Genomic DNA, 14,806 nt, shown 5'->3' on the forward strand with positions numbered 1-14,806 from the left:
ACATGCATTGACAATGACTACAAAGGCCAATTTTTTTTGGGGCACCAAAACAAAGTCATTTTACCATTGGCTGGAAAAGGTCGAAGGACCACCATAGTAGCCAGAGCTCAATTTCGAGAACGACAATAGTGCAATTAAAACTTCAAACTAAATCGATACACATCGTGAATCTCAAACTTCTATAGAAATTTGGTCAACACTATCGCATTAATCCACATCCACCGTAAGACGCTACGAAACATTTTTCAACAGTACCTAGCATGAAAACGCACCTCGATTGAAAATAGAATAGTATTGTTCCAACATGTGTATTTTGCAGCAGTGAAATATTTCAAGATTCATCTGCTGAAACAAGGAAATCAACTAGTGGATCCAGTCCACAAAACAACTATCAGTCCACAAAATCAAGTGAGCTAATTTTGCTATCATGCAAGCAAATTGTAAAATACATAAATTCTAGAGAACAAGAATATGGGGCATTACATAAGCAATCTAACCAATCAGTTGGATTCGACTACAGTACTACACTATTTATCAGCTTAGAAATTTGATTGGTCTTGCCTTCTCTGCTTTTAATTACAACCCAGGAAGCCACATAAGAACCTGATATCTCCAGCCATATGGCAGTTATTTCTCTATTCAGTTTATCGGAAACCAACTAAAAATATAGATTTCCAAGATTTGTCTAGGATAAAATGGTGACAGAAAATAAGGGAAACTAGATCCTAAAAACAGAATTTTAGGAGTTTTCAGCTTCAGGGGTTTCCTGTTTTCCATCATCTCCATCGTTGTTGGCAACAACTGACTTTTCTTGATGCAGGATGCGTCCAGTTAAAGCATCCACGGCACGTGTATCACGTGGACCTCCCTTGCGTGCCATCGCCAGCATTGGTGGCGGAGGCAGTAACCCTGCTCGGAACAGAAGACGTTCTACAGGCTCTGATGGTTGAGCTCCAACAGAGAGCCAATACCTATAGAAATAACGGGGAATCAATACTATGAGAAATAACAAAGTTATGACCTCTTCAGCTGGCTTTTTTACCTATCTGCCACTGTTTGCAGAACTCGGGCAATTTGGTAAATAGTTCGTAAAACAGTGGCAGATAGATAAAAAAGCCACTTCAGCTTCATAAAGATGTAAGTAATGATTAAAATTTAAAAATCGTCAAACTAGAACAATTTCATCGAAGGTAACCAACTTATATAATTCCATTCTAATCTAGTATGACAGAAACATATGGAAATACATACCCCTGTATTTAAGTTTTTATAGATTAGGATTTAGTCATTTAGATTTTACAAGCTTTCTAATCCCTCTGTATTGCTTTAATTTTATTGCACTTGATTTCACAGATTACTGGATTAGGATTTAGTAATTTGATAATTTGATAGTGTTGATTTAGTAATTTGAGTATTTGTCATGGAAGATGAAGATGTTGGAGAATTTCAGTTATAGTTTTTCAGAATATTTAATTGTTGATTTGTTGTATTTGAATGTGTAATGTAAGGTACTAATTATAATTTGATTTACTATTTTAGTTTATTCTGTGTTTTGATATTGAAATTGTTAATTTTAAATGACTAGATTTGATTAAATATACGTATTTTTTTTAAAAAAATCCATAACAGGTAAACTCGTACAAGTTTATAAGTTAACTCGCGAGTCGAGTCGAGTTTAGATAAGCTCCACGAGTTTATCTAGACTCGCGAGTTTGACAACCTTGCAACAGACTTCTCTACAAAGGCCTTCCATGTCAAAATAAAACATGCAAAATAATTTCCAAAACATCAAAAAATAAATAAAATGAAAGATTCTATTATATAATGACATAAGGGAGAAAGTTGTTAACATGCACCAATTATTGAAAAAATGGCAAAATATTGCCTTCGGTGGTTGGAAAAGGCAAAGAGCACCCACTACCCAGTCGAGAGGGTGGTCTGATAGTTCTGGATAGAGGGAGATCCATGATGCAATGATATCATTGGATTCATGTAATCGACCCCACATAATTAGCATTATAAAGCTCTGTTGTTGTTATTGTTGTTAACAGCAAGAACTCTTTTAACTGAATATTAAAGTTCGAGGAAAGTACAGAAAGGAATATGAACAACTGTTGCCTCTTTGGTATGATTTTTCTTGTGGGGTTGGGGTGAATAAAATCACGACCAAGTATCATTTAGTAGCTCAAATATGTTGCAATCAAACTAAGACTTCATATATAGCACTAAATTATGACAAATATCCCAACCATCATTCAACAAAACTTACTAAATTAAAATAAAAGTGATTACCAAAAAACATTACTACTTACTTGACCCTCTCAAAATTGAGACCCATTCTTTTCTCATTATCTTGGCCTGCAGACAAGCAACACAGGTTTTTCTATTAAAAAAATTGAAAAGATTAAGAGCACAAGCATAACTGCCTCTCTCTATATATCCTTTTTCTAGTTGCCAATTCAATAGATATCACATAAACCACTTTCAATCATTCAAAAGAAAAATCACTGAAAAAAAAATAACAGCATTACCATCTCAGCAGCAGGGATTAAGAAAACGAAATTGAGAATGAGGGAAAAAGGTTATACCTGGCAAAGGATTATAGTAACCCAGAACTTCAAGGTGCTTGCCATCTCTAGGGGATCTGCTATCAGCAGCCATGACACGATAGAATGGCTTGTTCTTGCACCCGAACCGTGATAACCGAATCCTCACGACCATTTTCTGAACTTTCCTACCAATTCCCTACTGCGGACACCAATTTGCAACACTCAAGGTTGATAAAGACTTGATTTTCATTGAAAAATGCATGTTTGCAATACAAACTCAAAGTTAAGCACTGAACCAATAAACTATCAAACCCATGGGAGGGGGGAGGTGATTCACTTAAAAAAGGGGTGGCCAAAGTGGTTAAGAGAATTAAATAAAGGCAACCAAGGTTTCCAAACTCGCGAGTTAAACTCAAAATAAACTCAACCAGTAACATTGCAACAATAAACAAAATACTAATAAACCCTGAAATGTCTGACCAGCAGCAGCAGCAGCACATATTCAAAGACAAAACTCAATAACATATTCAGAATCATGTATACATTACTCTAACACCTTTATAGACAAATTCAGCAATACACATTGTCACATTCTAAATAATTAGTCAAAATAAGAATAATTTTAAACTAATATATAAACAATCAATAATTCAATGTCCAATTCCAATATCAGAACAATTAAGCAACACATATATCAAACTAACAATTAGCATTATAAAAAGAGAAATGCTAGAGGACAAGTAAAATTTATTGTTTTTGGCCAGCAGTTTAGCCAGCAATGCTTAAAAATGTGGACTAAAAGTATGTTGTTAGATTGCTAGACTAAAGAAATTGGACTGATGGCTAAAAGTACTAGCCAAAAACGGCTTTTCTCTTATAAAAAACAAAATTTAAGGGAATAGAGATTCAGAACAATGTACGGGACAGTCAAGAGCAGAGGCAGAGCAGGAGAGGGTGACAGGTTGACGGGATCGGAGAGCAGAGCCAAAAGCCCGGAACAGCGAGAGAGCAGAGCGGAGAAGGTACAGTGGCAGAATATCAGAGTCGTGGCAAATGACCTCCTTCACTGGAGAAGGTGGCGGTGGTGGTGCAAGGTTAAGGCAGAGGTAACAAAGGGGAGGCAAAGGGAACGAAAAGGACAACTGAAGGGTTAAGCATTTCGGGTTGAAGTAATAACTTGGGGTGTACATGTGCTGGGTGAAACCAAGTTTCTCCTAACCAAGACCCAGCCCTAAATATGTTCCGGGACTATTTTATAGAACCTAACCGGCCTTAGACCCGATGAAACCTCAACATTTTCCGAACAAATCAGCCATATGATCAGAACAATATAGTCAGAACAAATCAACCATATAATCAGAGAACAATAAAGCATTAACATATAAATATAATCAGAACAAATCAAGAACGAATCAATCATTAAGAATAAGAACAAATCAAGCATTAAAAATTAGGAAAGAAGAAATCAGAACAAACCAAGAAAGTGGTGGGTTACCTGCAACGAGTGAGACGTCAGCTTTGGGAAAAGAGGTGAGGAGTGGCTGGTGGTGGTGACTGAGCAGAGAAGCCGGCAGCGAAGACCACACTGGTGGCGTGTGTGCAGCGAAGACGGCAGTGAGCTGGCAGGAGCGGTTGAGCAGCCGGCAGTGAGAACAGAGAGGGTCCAGACTAGAGACACCAGTAGAGGGGCCGGCGCAGAGGAGCACGAAGGAGCTCGACGGATGAGGCGGGGTTGTGCGGCGGTGGTGAGCTCTCAAGCTCGAGGATGAAGGATGAAATGGTTGGGGTTGAGATTGGGGTGAGGCGTACTAGGGCACGAAGAAGAGAAGAGTGAACTCAGTATTCACTTCACTCATTCAAGTCTGAAGAGAGTTTACCTGGGCCAGGTATCATTTTTGCGTACACACTCACACTGGGCCAGGCCGAGTCGGTTGAACCGAGTTCTGTTCCTTATCCAGTTGAACTGTTACTTTAATCTTTTATTTTGACAAAATAATTTCAGAAATAATAAAAAAATAATATTTTGATTTTTAATAATTATTTTAATTTTATAAATATACTTTTATATTTGATAAATTATTTAAATTTTGAATACAAAATATTGAGAAAAATTGATTTTTAGGTTTTTTTTTATATTTTTTGTCATTCACTTAAAGAAAAGTTGTGGTTTAACCGTTTAAGTATATTTTTTTAGACAATATCTCTTTATATTTAGCATATTTTATCAAATAGAACTAATTTTGGAATCAACATGTTATTTCCTTCTTTTAGGTTATATTTTGAAAAACAAATTAAAAGTTAAAATACTTTACCGTTTACACCCTTAAGAAAACCAAAAGAAAAACTTGACCAAAACAATATATTGTTTTGCTCGAAATACTGAAATTCAATTAACTCTTAAACTAGTGAATAGACTCATGAGTTTCTCCAACTCTATCGAAAAAACCGAATTTGCACTTAAGTGAGCTTGATTTTATCTCTTAAAAATTAAAATTGTAAATATGTATAGTCCTGTGATTGGATTTTCTAGAAACTTGGGTGATTATTAAATTGATTTTTTGGTCACTCATCAAAGTGAGTTTTAATGACTGGTTGGTTTTGTTGTAAAATAAATAATTTAGATATGATAAATATAAAATAAAGAAGTAGAAGTAGAAGATTTTAGTATTAATATTCAGCACAATTAATATCTCAATATAATAAAAATTAATTATATATATTATCAATATATAATAGCGTATATAAAAGAGAGAGAATATTAACAGTATAAAAGAGAGAGAAGATTTTTGTTATTGATTGTGTGTGTCTTATGAGGCTTTAACCTTCTATTTATATACATATAATATATTTACATTTTCAACTTTTTTTAATGCTTATTTAATGTATTTCTCTCTTGAGAATATGAGCCACCCATAGTAAATGGACATCCACATCTCATTCTTATCACAACACTCCCTTTTAGATGTCCATTTAGAATTATACCTCATTAAAATCTTATTAAAGAAAAATTCTATGAAAAAAAACTTTAGTGAAGGAAAAAGAGTATAATATCATTCGTAATGGTGACTGTCTCATTAAAAACCTTGTCAAGAAAAACCCAATGGAAAAAAAAATCTGACCAAGGGAAAAGAGTATAGTTTCCCTTTTTGTTGACATCATTTAATATCTCAAAATTGGCGCATCTCAATCTGATGTACCAATTTTTCAAAGGAGGATTTTGGGAGTGACTTTGTAAATAAATCTGCCAGATTATCACTTGAGCGGATCTGTTGGATATCAATTGTTCCTTAATTTTGAAGATCATGAGTGAAAAAGAATTTGGGAGAAATATGCTTTGTTTTATCACATTTGATGTATTCACCCTTAAGTTGAGCAATGCATGTTGTATTATCTTCAAACAGGACAGTTGGAGCTATCTTATGATCAATCAGTCCACATGATGACAGAATATATTGGATCAAACTCATGAGCCAAAAGCACTCGTGACTTGCTTCATGTATCGCTAGTATTTTAGCATGATTAGAGGATGTTGCCGCAATCGTCTATTTCGTGGACCTCCATGATATAGCTGTACCACCATATGTGAACAGGTATCTTGTTTGAGATCTCCCTTTGTGTGGGTCAAACAAGTATCCTGCATCTGCATAGGCAACTAGTTGTGACTTGGAGAGGAAGTATACCTCGCTAATAAATTCACAGCAAATGATATATCGGATCGTGTGTTATTAGCAATATACATTAGCGCTCCAATGTCATTAAGATATGGTACTTTAAGACCAAGGATATCTTCATTTTTTTTTTCTTTAGGACGGAATTGATCCTTTTCCACATCCAAAGACCTTACGATCATTGGGGTACTTAATGGATGTGACTTATCCATATAAAATCCCTTCAAGATTTTTTCTGTGTATGTTGTTTGATGAATAAAGATCCCATTTTTTGTATGCTCGATCTACAGGCCGAGATAAAATTTAGTCTTTCCAAGATCTTTCATCTCAAACTCTTCTTTTAGAGTTTTTATAATGGTTGGAATCTCTTCAGGAGTTCCAATGATATTTAAATCATCAACGTACACAGCAATTATAATGAATCCAGATGCAGATTTCTTTATAAAAACACATGGGCAGATATTATCATTTTTGAATCCGTTTTTGGCCAGATACTCAGTAAAACGATTATACCACATTCGTCCATATTACTTTAGACCATATAAAGATCTTTGTAATTTGACTGAGTATAACCCCTGTGAATATTCATTGGATGGTTTAGATATCTTTAATCCTTCGAGGACTTTCATATATATATATATATATATATATATATATATATATATATATATATATATATATATATATATATCATGATCTAATGAGCCGTATAAGTAGGTTGTTACCACATCCATTAAATGCATGTATAATTTATGATATGCAGATAAACTAACCAAATAACGCAATGTTATTGCATTCACTACAGGGGAATAGGTTTCTTCATAATCTATACCAGGCCTTTGTGAAAAACCTTATGCTATAAGTCGAGCTTTGTAGCATACAACTTCATTTTTCTCATTTCGTTTTCTCACAAATACCCATCGGTATCCAACAAATTTTACATCTTCTGGTGTACAAGCTACAAGTCCAAAGACTTCACGTTTTGCAAATGAGTCTAACTCAGCCTTCATGGCTTCTTTCCATTTTGGCCAATCATTTTTTTGTCGATATTTTTCGACTGTTCTTGTGTTCTTACCCTGGGTCGAGCTATCCGACCCGGGATGTTTAGCGACAAGGCGACCCCCCGACCTCTTCTTTAAAAGAGTTCGGCCAATTCGACATGAAGGGCCCAAACAGGCCCAAATGAAGGGACACAGCCCAATCTAAAGGCGGTTAAAGCCTAGAAAGATAAGGGCGGCTCCCCAGAAGATAAGATGACCTCGCTTAAAGATAAAGATAAGATAACTAACTTATCTTATCTAGAAAGGTCAGCCTACACTACTATAAATACACTGGAGCATCCAGGTATAACTCATACTCTGATTCTACTAAAAACCTGCTTAATACCGTTGCTAACTTAAGCATCGGAGTCCCTTGCAGGTACCACCACCCTCCAGTGACAAAGGATCAGCAGCGCAGCCAGTCCAACAAGTCGGGTACGACAGCTCCGGTCGCCACCCACCAACTGGACACGTCAGCTCCGACCGGTACAGAAGATCTCCTCTGAGATCGACCTACAGTTTCGGGTAACCCTCGGAACATTGGCGCCGTTGCCGAGGAACCTGGAATTCATCCCATCACCATGGCGGATGACCATGACAACGACCACGATTCGGATCTGGAAGATAGAACGCCGCACAAGAACGCGGACACTACACCAAAAGATACTCCTCAACCTAACAAAAACAACGATTCATCAACTGTGGGAGCCATGGAGGCACTTCAAGATCGCTTAAAGCAACTCGAAAAAGAGGCGGAGCATCAACGAAAAGCTGAGAAAAACCTACAAAGAGAAATAAGACGACGCTGGGAATTAGAGGACAAACTCCTAAAAATCGAAGCCGATCTCAAGGCCAAAACTAATCGATCCTCTCATGAGGATAGCTCCCGCAAGGACCAAGATCCATTTACCAAGGAGATCATGAAGACCAAAATCCCAAAAGACTTTAAACTCCCGGATATGACTTTGTATGATGGCACTACAGATCCCGGCCATCATCTCAGCAATTTTAGAAGTAGAATGTACCTCACCAACGCCTCAGATGCAGTTCGCTGCAAAGCCTTTGATGACTGGAATTCACACCCCCATTATAAAATGAGTGAATTAGTTCTTTGGCAAGCGCACCAAAATTATCGTCAAGTAATAACCTACAGTGGAGTGGGATCGTATCCATAGAGATTGGCAAATTCGAGCAGTTTTAATCAATTGATGAATTAGTCAAGCGGATCAATAGGATTATGAAGTGCAGAATTGTAAATGACATAAATGTAAATGGCTAGAATATGAAGAAAAGCAATAAAGTGCAGAAATATAAATGACAGAATGTAAAGTGCTGAATCATAAATGACTTGAATGTAAATAGGAATGGGGGATTGCTGAATGTAAAAATAAGCTGTAAAGAAATGGATAGATAAAAATGGGGAAATTCATTGAGATTGTGAGATGTTGTCTCTTTGGATCAAATCTAGCTTATATCCTCTTCAATCATGCAACTCATTGACCTCTTGGCAATCATGATTGATTGAGCCCCAATTCCTTGGTGACTCAATCTCTCAGATCTTGATCAATTGCCAATTCCTTGGTCTAATTGCTCATGAAGAGAGATATGCTTGGTCTCTGATTATACCACACACCATTATAGGTCCAAGTAGAGGGAGGATTATATGTCACATATCCAAACACCAAAACTCAGATTCTACTCTAGTGTGAGAAGGGATTTCAAGCATGGTTTCATGTTTCCTTTCCCAAGGTTCCCATGAAACCCAATTGCATTCAATCTCTTTCCCAAGATAATTGAACACTAAGCATTAAGAACGAAATTCCTTCTAGCAAATCAAAGAGAAGATGAAGAGAAGAAGAATTTCACTATTATCAATCCATCAAGTACAACAGAGCTCCCTCTCTCAATGAGAGGGAAGTTAGCTATTCATAGCTCAAAAAGTACTCAAAAGTGAAGTGTAAAAGTGGATCTAAAACTGACTGCTTAACCCCCTTCTTCAGTACTCCTTGGGGGTATTTATACTACTCCTAGTAAGATAAAAGAATTACAAAAGTAAAAAAAAAGGAAAATTACATTTTGGAGGGAAAAGAAAACACTCAATAAGCATGACTTCTCAGCTGGCGTGTGGCTGGCGTGTCACGTGCCCTTCATTTCCAGCTTGGTGTGCCACGCCCAATCCTTCAAGTGGCACGCTCGTCCCTCTAACAACCTTGGCGTGCCACGCCTTCGAACTCAAGTGGCACGCCATAGTGGAATCCTTGTGTTGGCGTGCCACGCCTTCGAACTTAAGTGGCACGCCCCTTGCTTTTCTCACTTCTCTTTGCCTCTAGAAACTTGAACTGGCGTGCCACACCCAAAGTCTAGCGTGCCACACCCTTGCTCTATGCTTGGCTATGCTTCTCTGAAAAGTTGAACTAGCGTGGCACGCCCAGGGTTTGGCGTGCCACGCCCCTTTTGTGAGTGAGTGGTTCCTCTGTTTGGCGTGCCACACCACGAACTCAAGTGGCACGCCCCAGTGCTTCTTTCTGAATGACACTGGCGTGCCACGCCTGGTTGCTCAAGTGGCATGCCTAAGTGAAGAATGGTGAATGGAACGTCCCATGTAATTGGCCTCCTTCATCCTCTCTGGAAACTTATACCAGCGTGCCACGCCTAAAGTGTTGGATGTGGGGATTAGGGACCTCCTCACAAATTCTAGCCACCCTCTAGCTTGGGGGCTCAAATCTCTTCTCCTCAATTGATTGGGTATCCCATCCTTATCATTGATCCAACGCATATGCATCACACAAATCTCGTTTAGGATCTCATCAAACCCAGGGTCTTGCTGCTTCATTCTTTCTTCATAGATTCGAGTAGAGCTTGTCCTCTTCACCATTAGCATTCTTTCTATGCTAGAGGGACTGTAGTCAATGGACTTCCCCCTTACATAGCTAATGTAGCCATAGTGTTACCCTGGTTGAGGCACTGAGTTGGCATAAAATTCCCTCACCAAGCTCTCTACCACTTTCCTTGGTGGGTTGCATAGAAGTGACCAACCTCTATTGTTGATCTCAATGTTGATTTCAATGTGCTCGTTCCTCCCTAGTTGAAACCCAACTTCTGGAATGATCTCCCTCTCACTCACCCAACCATAGAATTGATTTTGGTTGAATGCGGAGAGGAACTTGTAGTCATTGAAGGAACTTGAGGATCCAGAGGTTGGTTCCTTGATTTTTTTTTTCTTTGAGGCTGAGCTTTTTGGTGGTGCCATGAGGTTGAGAGAGTGTGTTTGAGAGTGAAATGGGAATTGCAAGAAAGGGCAAGCAAAACAAGGTTTTGCTCCAACACCAAACTTAGGACTTGATTGTCCCAATCAAGAAAAAAAAAGAAAGAAAGTATGGAAAGAGATGGTAAAAGATGAACAGAGAAAGGAAGGTGAGGGTTGTATGCTCTTTGTGTGTGATTGGGGTTGTTGAAGTGGAATAGGAGATGGAGAAGTGAGGCTTTTATAATGGGTGAATGTTGTGGTGGGAATTAAAAAAGGTTAAATGTTTTCCCACTTGGGGAGTGGCGCCTAGCGTGGGAAGAGGCGCCAACTCTTTTCTCACTGTGTCTTCTGCGTGTGTTGAGTTCCAAAGTGTAAGTACACTTTGACTTCCTTGCTTTGTGAGTTGATTACCATGTGAGCCCCATCTTCTCTCCTGAAATAAAACTAAACCCCTTTAGTAATGACAAAAAAATCCCTTCACATTCCTTCTCATCAAGAGTGAATTGGATTGCAACTGATGGGTGTCCCTTGGGACACCAAACTTAATTCTTTGGCATCTTAATAAATTAGTTTCATCATTGTGTATTTAATGTGTTCATAAGAGTGGAATAACATCAATCTTTTCATTTTCTTTTGATTCCAATTCCTCTGAACTCATTAAACCACGTTCATGTTCTTACCCAAAGCATTAATTGCTTTCAAATTGGGTGACTTGGCTACTAGATGATTCTTGGTGGTGGCCACACCAAACTTAATCTTTGGGCTTACTCTTCAAATCAAGATATAAATTGTTTGTACGCCTAGATTAAGTTGGTGAGAGGCCACACCAAACTTAGCAATTAGCTAGTCCTCAGCCCATTCACTCATCATGATCTATGCCTTCATCAAGTTGCAATTCCGGAAAAAAAATGTAAAAAAAATCTAGCTACCAAAGCTAAAATTAACTTTCTAACCTACAATTGTAAACTAATCCTAAATTGATAATGTAAGATAAATGGGAGACTGAAAATTAAACTACCTAATGCAACAATTTTTTAAACTACTTCTAAGAAAAGTAACTAAATCAAAAAGGATAAAGTGTTGGGGTGCCTCCCAACTAGCGCTTCTTTATTGTCACTAGCTTGACATTCCTTCATCTTTAGCTAAGCTTGTAGCTCACTCCCTACTCCTCTAAGGAGCCTCCCAAGTAGTGTTTGAATCTATGGCCATTGACAGTAAAAGTTCTCTGAGTCTTGTCCTCCATGAGCTCCACATGACCATAGGGAAACACCTTGAGTATGGTGAAAGGTCCTGACCATATGGACTTCAGTTTTCCAGGGAAGAACTTGAGTCTTGAGTTGTAGAGTAACACCTTCTATCCTTCAGTGAACTCTCTTCTTGCTATCTTTTGGTCATGCCACCTTTTTGTATTCTCTTTGTATATTTTTGCATTTTCATATGCTTGATTCCTAAATTCCTCCAGCTCATTGAGTTGCATTAATCTCTTTTCTTCAGCAGCTTGTTCATCATAGTTTAACATCTTTAGAGCCCAGAATGCTCTATGCTCAAGTTCAACTGGCAAGTGACAAGCTTTGCCATACACCAGTTGGTATGGAGACATCCCAATGGGAGTCTTATAGGCTGCCCATAATGCATCATCCAGCTTCTTATACCAATCCTTTCTTGAGCTTCCAACAGTTTTTTCAAGGATTCGTTTTAGCTCTCTGTTGGAGATTTCAGCTTGCCCGTTGGTCTGTGGGTGGTATGGGGTTGCCACTTTATGCTTTACTCCATATCTGAGAAGGAGTGTCTCGAGTTGTTTGTTGCAGAAGTGTGTCCCTCTATCAATAATGAGAGCTCTGGGAACTCCAAATCTACTGAAAATGTTCCTTCTCAAGAAGCTTATCACCACCTTGTTGTCATTTGTTGCAGTGGCTATGGCTTCTACCCACCTTGAAACATAATCAACAGCCACCAATATGTAGCTATTAGAGTAGGAGGTTGGGAAGGGTCCCATGAAATCAATCCCCCATACATTAAATAGCTCCAACTCTAGTATGAATTGTTGTGGCATCTCATTTCTCTTGGTTTGATTACTAGCTCTTTGGCATTCATCACACCTTGACACCATTTCCTTGGCATCCTTAAACATTGTTGGCCAGTAAAATCTGGATTGAAGCACTTTTGCTGCTGTCCTTTCTCCACTGAAGTGACCTCCATATGCAGATCCATGGCACTGCCATAATACTTCCTGCCCTTCCTCATAGGGTATACACCTTCTTAGGATTCCATCAGCACACTTCTTGAACAAATAAGAATTGTCCCAGATGTAGTGTTTGGCATCCTTAATTAGCTTCCTCCTCATGTGCCTATTGATGTTGGTTGGTAGTTCCCCAATAGCCTTGAAGTTGGCTATGTCTGCAAACCAAGGGGCTACTCGAATCATCATCAATTGTTCATCAGGGAAGCTTTCATTGACTGCTACTTGTTGCATCTCTTCTTCTTGTGGGATCCTTGAGAGGTGGTCAGCTACCTTGTTCTCTACTCTGCTCCTATCTTTAATCTCAATATCAAATTCTTGGAGCAAAAAGATCCACGTTATTAGTCTGGGCTTAGATTCTTGTTTGGTAAGCAAGTATTTGAGTGCTGCATGATCAGTGAACACAATTACTTTTGAGCCAATAAGATATGATCTAAACTTGTCAAAGGCAAAAACTATGGCTAAAAGTTCTTTTTTCGTGGTGGTATAGTTTCTTTGATTCTCATTAAGAACCTTGCTAGCATAGTAAATAACATGTACTAGCTTATCTTTTCTCTGTCCTAGAACAGCACCCACAGCAAAATCAGATACATCACACATTAGTTCAAAGGGAAGATCCCAGCTTGGTGGTGCTATAATAGGTGCAGAGAAGAGTTTCTTCTTAAGTTCATCAAAGGCTACCATGCACTCTCTATCAAAAACAAAGGGAGTATTTGAGACAAGTAGGTTGCTAAGGGGTTTTGTAATCTTTGAAAAATCTTTGATAAACCTCCTATAGAACCCAGCGTGTCCCAAAAAATTCTGATTGCTTTGACATTGCAAGGTGGAGGTAATTTTTCAATTACCTCCACTTTTGCCTTGTCCACTTCTATGCCATCTTTTAAAATCTTGTGACCAAGAACCACCCTTTAGTCACCATAAAATGGCACTTCTCCCAGTTTAAAACTAGGTTGGTTTCTTGACACCTTTTTAGCACAAGAGCAAGATGGTATAGGCAATCAGAATATGAGTTCCCAAATACAGAGAAGTCATCCATGAATACTTATATGAACTTCTCAATCATGTCTGAAAAAATGGAGAGCATGCACCTTTGGAATGTTGCAGGTGCATTGTACAATCCAAAGGGCATTCTCCTATAAGCAAAGACACCATATGGACAAGTAAATAAAGTTTTTTCCTGATCCTTGGGGTCTACAATAATTTGATTGTAGCCTGAATACCCATCTAGGAAGCAATAGTACTCATGTCCTGCCAATCTTTCAAGCATCTGGTCCATGAAAGGTAAGGAAAAGTGGTCCTTCCGGGTGGCTTCATTAAGTTTCCGGTAGTCAATGCATATACGACATCCGGTCACTGTCCTTGTGGGTCTCAATTCATTCTTCTCATTTTCCACAACAGTGATCCCTCCCTTCTTAGGGACTACTTACACCGAGCTTACCCAAGGGCTGTCTGAGATGGGGTAGATCACCCCTGCTTGCCACAATTTCAACACTTCTTTCTGAACCACTTCATTCATAGTTGGGTTCAGCCTCATTTGTTGTTGTCTTGAAGGTTTGGCATCTTCTTCAAGTAAGATCTTATGCATACACATTGAAGGACTGATCCCTTTTAAATCTGCAAGTGTCCAGCCTATGGCATCCTTGTGTTGTCTCAGCACTTGGATGAGCTCCTCTTCTTGTTCCTTACTCAGACTTGAATTTATGATCACTGGTTGGGTGTTGTTGGCACCTAGATATGCATATTTCAAGCTGGGTGGTAATGCTTTCAGCTCTAATTTTGGTGACTCTGCATCTTTGTTTCTTATAATAGTTGGCATGATTGAGTTTCCCATGGTTGCTTGTGGTGATTCTCCATCTGGTGCTTGTTCCAGCTCAATGGTTCCTCCACATTGTTCTTCTTCCAAGACTTCTTGAACTATTTGTTCCATGGTGTCTACCAGCATGCATTCTCCTATGGATTCCTTGAAGTAACTCATTGCTTTGAAGACATTGAAGACCATTTTCTCTTTATGCAACCTCAAGACTAGTTCCCCTTTTTGCACATCGATGATGGCTCTAGCAGTA

The 14,806-nt window shown here is 38.5% G+C and overlaps 1 protein-coding gene across 1 annotated transcript; it reads right to left on the minus strand.

Moving 5' to 3' along the window:
- Positions 1–409: 409 nt before the first annotated feature.
- Positions 410–4,417, minus strand: LOC107626937 (small ribosomal subunit protein bS16m/bS16c). Its single transcript, XM_016329823.3, has 4 exons — positions 4,045–4,417; positions 2,589–2,748; positions 2,313–2,358; positions 410–971 (listed from the first exon to the last, which is right to left on the minus strand). The coding sequence occupies exons 2-4, from the start codon at positions 2,719–2,721 to the stop codon at positions 740–742; spliced, it is 411 nt and encodes a 136-aa protein (XP_016185309.1). The 5' UTR covers positions 2,722–2,748; positions 4,045–4,417; the 3' UTR covers positions 410–739.
- Between the last annotated feature and the right edge of the window lie 10,389 nt (positions 4,418–14,806).

The sequence above is a fragment of the Arachis ipaensis genome, chromosome B1, assembly GCF_059453495.1.
Source record: "Arachis ipaensis isolate K30076 ecotype BB chromosome B1, ASM5945349v1, whole genome shotgun sequence".
Lineage (NCBI taxonomy): Eukaryota > Viridiplantae > Streptophyta > Magnoliopsida > Fabales > Fabaceae > Arachis > Arachis ipaensis.